Source organism: Vitis riparia, chromosome 6 (genome assembly GCF_004353265.1).
Source record: "Vitis riparia cultivar Riparia Gloire de Montpellier isolate 1030 chromosome 6, EGFV_Vit.rip_1.0, whole genome shotgun sequence".
NCBI lineage: Eukaryota > Viridiplantae > Streptophyta > Magnoliopsida > Vitales > Vitaceae > Vitis > Vitis riparia.
The window spans coordinates 10,218,931-10,224,500 of NC_048436.1; the positions used below are offsets into that span (position 1 = coordinate 10,218,931).

The 5,570-nt window shown below is 35.7% G+C and overlaps 1 protein-coding gene across 1 annotated transcript; it reads left to right on the forward strand.

Annotated features, from left to right (window-relative positions):
• Nucleotides 1–480: 480 nt before the first annotated feature.
• LOC117915667 (apoptosis-inducing factor homolog A-like) lies at nt 481–4,204 on the forward strand. The gene is made up of 4 exons (XM_034831295.1): nt 481–918; nt 1,933–2,189; nt 2,626–3,077; nt 3,762–4,204. The coding sequence occupies exons 1-4, from the start codon at nt 800–802 to the stop codon at nt 4,038–4,040; spliced, it is 1,107 nt and encodes a 368-aa protein (XP_034687186.1). The 5' UTR covers nt 481–799; the 3' UTR covers nt 4,041–4,204.
• Nucleotides 4,205–5,570: the final 1,366 nt, after the last annotated feature.

The following is a 5,570-nucleotide window of genomic DNA, read 5'->3' on the forward strand; positions in this document are numbered from 1 at the left end:
AACTTTTCCCACATTTTCAAATATAATGTATACATTCAATGAATAAAATAGTTAGCAATAAATATTTTTATTAATGTAGCATTTTCTATTTCTTGAATATTTTTTTTATATATATATATATATATATTTTAAGTGGCGGGCCTACGGGCGGGCCAGCCCGCCGGGCCTAAATTGGGGCCCATGGCCAGGCCCATCCAGAATGGGCTCGGGCCTGCCTGGCTCGGTCCGGGCTTTAGCCCGCTGGGCCGGGCCGGGCCGTGGGCCGCGGGCTTTTTGGATACCCTTACCAAAAAGACAAAAGGAAGAAGAGAAATAATTCTTGGGATTGTCGTATTTGAAGAGGAAAAGTGTCGGAAGGGTAATAATTATTGGGAGTTGTAATAAATTAAAGAACAATTGAAGTTTTTCTGGTGAATGATAGACACTTGGCTGTCTGACCCAGCCCAAATCTTCACCTGATCTGCTTCCTATTACCCAGTTACGCCCCTCCCCCCACCCCCAGACAAAAAGGACCCTTCGAAATGGGGAAATGCATAATCATCGGAAAGTTCAACGAGGACCAGGTATTAGAGGAATACGCCCAGAAAATACCAAGTCCCTCCAACCGTGTTGACTTTGGTGCATCGGCAATAGAAAGCAGACATTGACATTCATTCACATGAACAAAGGATTTGATATTTACCTCTTCTCATTAATAATTATATAAATGAAGCTACCTACTGCCTTCTGAAATCTTGTCTTTCAAGCATCTCTTCATCTCTTCTCTGCAATTGTATCCGAATTTGGAGGTGTTCACAACATGGATGCAGAATTGATGAACTTAAAGAATAGAAGGGTGGTGGTGATTGGAGGGGGTGTTGCAGGCTCTCTCCTGGCTAAATCTCTTCAATTCCATGCTGATGTTACCCTTCTTGATCCGTGAGTATCTTTCTCTTTCTCTCCTTCGTTTTCTCTTCATTCTTTTCCTTCAAAACAAACATGAGTGAGCCCAGCACAATCAATTTATGTAGGGCACCCTATTGGAAAGGGAAAAAACTGGTGACCCCAGGAGAAAATTGTATAAAAGTTGACAAAAGAGAGAGGTAGAGAAGGGTATTATTCGTTAGGGAATCCACAATTGAAAAAACTTAGGGGATGCCATGTAACCTTCACTGTTCTTGTTCTGACTCCTGCATATCTTTCCCAATTCACAAAATTGTGTAGAATGTCTTCCAATTTTGTGTGGTAGTGTTACCTCTGCTCCAATCCTAATCCATAACCAAACCCACTGTGGATGGTGAAAGAGGTGTCTGAAACTGATCAAACGCTTGTCTAAATTTCATATGCCAATTACTCCCAGTCTGTTTTGTTGAGAGAAGTTCAAGAAAAATATATCTTTATAATGAACAAGATTTGAATGTTATTGATTCATATGCACCAGTGCTAATCCAAGACCAAATCTATTTTGGACAATAGAAGATAAGTTCGAAAATGATAGAGATAACCCCTCTTGTCTAGTGTCTTCAAACCAATGGCAAAGGCTCTTCTTGAGGGAAGCTTCAAACAAAGGAATGGAGAGGAGACTAAAATTAGTTGGTTCACTGATACTAGCTATGAAATAACAATACCAAAATATGATTCAAAGCCTGGGCTTGGTTTTGAACATATCTCATTTTAGGCGGGGTGAAACCTGGTCAAAAGATGGAACCCCAGAACTTCCCCAAAAGGAGACAGTTGATACCACTCATATGATGGACATGTTCTCCCTTGGAACCTAATCCTTGAGGATCATCCTTCTCTCGGTTTTCTCATCGCTTCTTTATCTTTTATTCGTAGTTTTTCAATTCTGGGAAAAATTGAATAATAATTCATTAATTCATTAAACAAGCCAGCTAGAAGAATATACCTTTGTTATTATCTTGGGTGCTAAGTGCAAAATAAAACTGAAATCAGGAAGGAATACTTTGAGATCCCATGGGCAAGCTTGAGGGCAATGGTGGAACCGTCATTTGCAGAGAGATCAGTCATCAACCACAGAGATTATCTCACTAATGGTCGGATCATTACATCCAGAGCAATCAGTGTTACTGACAAAGAAGTTTTGACTGCAGAGGGCCGTGCACTTGTCTACGACTATCTTGTCATTGCCACTGGCCATTTGTATTCTGTCCCCAGAACTAGAACTGAGAGGCTTAGTCAATACGAAACAGGTAAAGTTGTGTAGGAATGTTCTTATTTGTGTGAATTGCCACAATGCCAGGTTTCCCAGGAAACTTGTCCCACTCAAACCATAGCTACCAGTAGCACTAAGACAAGTTTAGAGGTCTGAGTCTACCCAACCCCCAAGCCTTATCATGTAAGTTGAGTTTGGGCACTCTGGTCTAAGTACTCAAACTTGTCTTGGATCATTTATCCATTAAAATAAGAAAGATGCTACTAAAAAATCTCTTCTGAAAACATGAAGCATATAGAAATAACTCAGATTAATGAGTCCTGAAAAATAGGTGATAATTAACATTTTTTTTTGGCTATATGGAATCAAACCTGGTATCCAATCCCATTCCCGACCCATTGCATAAAGTCACTAGGGCCTTATACTACTTTAATGTTACTTGCTTAAATAACTTGGTTATCTTTCAATGGCAGAAAATGAAAAGATAAGATCAGCAGGTTCCATTTTGATCATCGGAGGAGGCCCCACTGGTGTTGAACTCACTGGAGAGATTGCTGTTGACTTCCCAGAGAAGGACGTCACTCTGGTGCATAATGGATCAAGGTTGATGCAATTCATTGGGCCAAAAGCTTCCAATAAGACTCTAGATTGGTTGAGATCAAAGAGAGTTGAAGTGAAGTTGGAGCAATCAGTCAATTTGAATTCGGTTTCAGATGGAAGCAGAACATATCAAACTTCTGCTGGAGAAACTATCGAAGCAGATTGCCATTTCTTGTGCACAGGGAGTCCACTGGGTTCAGCATGGCTAAAAGAGACTTTCTTGAAGGATAAATTGGATATTCATGGAAGATTGATGGTTGACAAAAACTTGAGAGTCAAGGATCACTCTAACATCTTCGCCATTGGGGATATTACCGATATTCCAGTAAGTACTAACCGCTAACTGTTGATCTCATTTCTGTTTGGTTGCTATGATAATTTTATTTTCATCAAGTTCTCTTGAAGAAAGAGACAGATCCATAGGTGCCCCTTGTAAACCTTAAATAAAAGACCAACTGATTTGTAAGGGACAAAACAGAATGCTGTTAGGCAATTGCAGGCAGTTGTGGCCTAATTTTGGCAAACCCAGTCAACACCACCAAAGTTTTGGGATAAGACACTGCTAAGAGAGGAGTCAGTCGAGTCATTGGCTGAAAAAGCACTCCTTGGCCTTAATTTCAACAATTATAAGCCAAAGGTTTAAGGTCTGAGAATAAAATCTTAGCTAGGGGGTTTAAGGGAGATGATTGACCATTTACAAGGCTCATTGCATAGCTGTGCCTCTGAGAGCCACCATGGAGCAGGCCTATGTTTCTCCCTTCTTCTTTCCAGGAGAAAAGCAAAACTAAAACTAAGCAAATGAAGCATCAAACTTTCACAATTTCAAGGGCTTTTCCTGTCCCTACAAGTTGAGATATATTCCTAAGCAAGGATTAATCGTACGTGTCAACATGAGTTTCTATTAGTAGAAATAACAATAACCAACATCTTCTCACCTGATTTATTTTTCTTCTTTTGTGAATTAATCTGATGCTTCGTTGCTGTATGAAAAAACTAAATACAAAAACAGGAAATCAAACAAGGGTATACGGCACAAAAACATGCTGAAGTGGTAGCAACGAACTTGAAGTTATTGATGGGGGGAGGAAAAGAAAGCAAAATGGCAACTTATGAGCCTCAATCCATGAAGGCGATTGTTTCAGTTTCACTGGGAAGGAGAGAAGCAGTGGCACAACTCCCATTCACAACGACAATTGGACACATTCCTGGTATGATCAAATCAAGGGACTTGTTTGTTGGAAAAACAAGGAAGAGAATAGGCTTAGACCCTCATATAGTGCATGAATAAGGATTGTGCTGATGCAGTTCACTTGACCCTCATATAGCCAAGACCTTTTACCTGGATGGCTTCATATCTTAGTTGTGTAGTAGTTGTAATAGCAATTTATTTGTCTACACGAAATTAGTTGAAAAGGGATTTATATTTGGTAAAATCTAAGACTTATTATTTAATAATTTAAATTGATTTTAAGTTAAATTGTTCTTTAATTGTTAACTTAAAACTTATTTCTTATTTCTTACTTTGATTATTAAGGTTGTTTAGTAAAATTAACTTAAAATTTATTCTTAATCATCAAATTGATATATTATCCTTATTTTAAATACATAAGATAATTATAAAATATTTATTATAAGAATCGTGAATATAAACTCATAGTTGTAAACTGCACTCTTATTATATATGACAAAATGAGGTGAAAATGATTAAAGATTAAGAACAAGTTAATTATTTTGACAAGTTATTTTTAATTTTAAGTTGTGATATTAAGTTATTTTATCAAATAATTTTAATTTATTTAATAATTTAAATTAAGTTATTAAGTTGTATTAAGTCATCTCACTTAGTAGGAGAGTACCGCAAAAGACACATGGCAAAGTTGCTTAAAGTCAACCAATTGTCTGCCAAGCTATGATAACCTTCACCTAAAATTTAAAACAAAACACAAATTTTGATTTGAGAACACTGAAACCAATTTTATTTTCAGTTTGGAGGCCCAAAGACGGTGGCTAAAATTGGAAAACTGATTTTAAATCGATTTAGAGTCACAAGAGAAGCGCATTGGCAATGCTTGAAATGGAAATTTTGATTTCAAAATCAATTTTAGAGTGGGTCAAGGCAAAGAAGGAAGTAGGTAACACAGGAAAAACCGATTTAAATTAAAGATATTGGATGTTATTTTTATTATTAATAAACAAAGTTCTTTTCCTTAATATCCTTATTTTAAAATCTAAAATTTGATTTTTGATTGATTATGTATTATTTTGATCCGGTTATGATATTCATGAAGGAAAAGAAATATCAAATCATATATGAAATCCATTATATATATGAAAAATTACCTATAGAACTACACTAATTTTCAAAAAAAAATTACATGGATTTGCTTAGATGAGTAGTGTACTTCTCCTCAGGTTCGTATACTAACCTACACTTATATTTATCTTTTCATCAAATGTTTACAGAATCAGATTGATTATTGAATCGAAAAGTTATTGGTTTATGGTTCATGGTTCACTAGTTGGACTAGTGGTGGAACTGATTAAGTCATAAATATATAATTTATGTATTATTTAAAAATTAAAATTTTATTTGAAAATCAGAAAATTAGTTTCAAATTAGAAATTTAAATTAATATCAAAATTATTTATTTTTAAATCAAAATTTATTTTAAAATAAAAAATTTATTTTAAAATAAAAAATTTATTTAAAATTATAATGTTTTCATTAATTTAGATTCAAGGTTAGGTTACCTATCGGAAAGGTATAGTGAAAAGGCGTAACACTCCTCTAAGTTCGTATACCTAGGATCTCTACTAA

Coding starts and splice junctions, on each gene's coding strand:
- LOC117915667 (XM_034831295.1), top strand. CDS start 800: ATGGATGCAGAATTGATGAACTTAAAGAATAGAAGGGTGGTGGTGATT. Junction 2,190..2,625: donor GCTTAGTCAATACGAAACAG/GTAAAGTTGTGT, acceptor TTTCAATGGCAG/AAAATGAAAAGATAAGATCA. Junction 3,078..3,761: donor GGGATATTACCGATATTCCA/GTAAGTACTAAC, acceptor ATACAAAAACAG/GAAATCAAACAAGGGTATAC.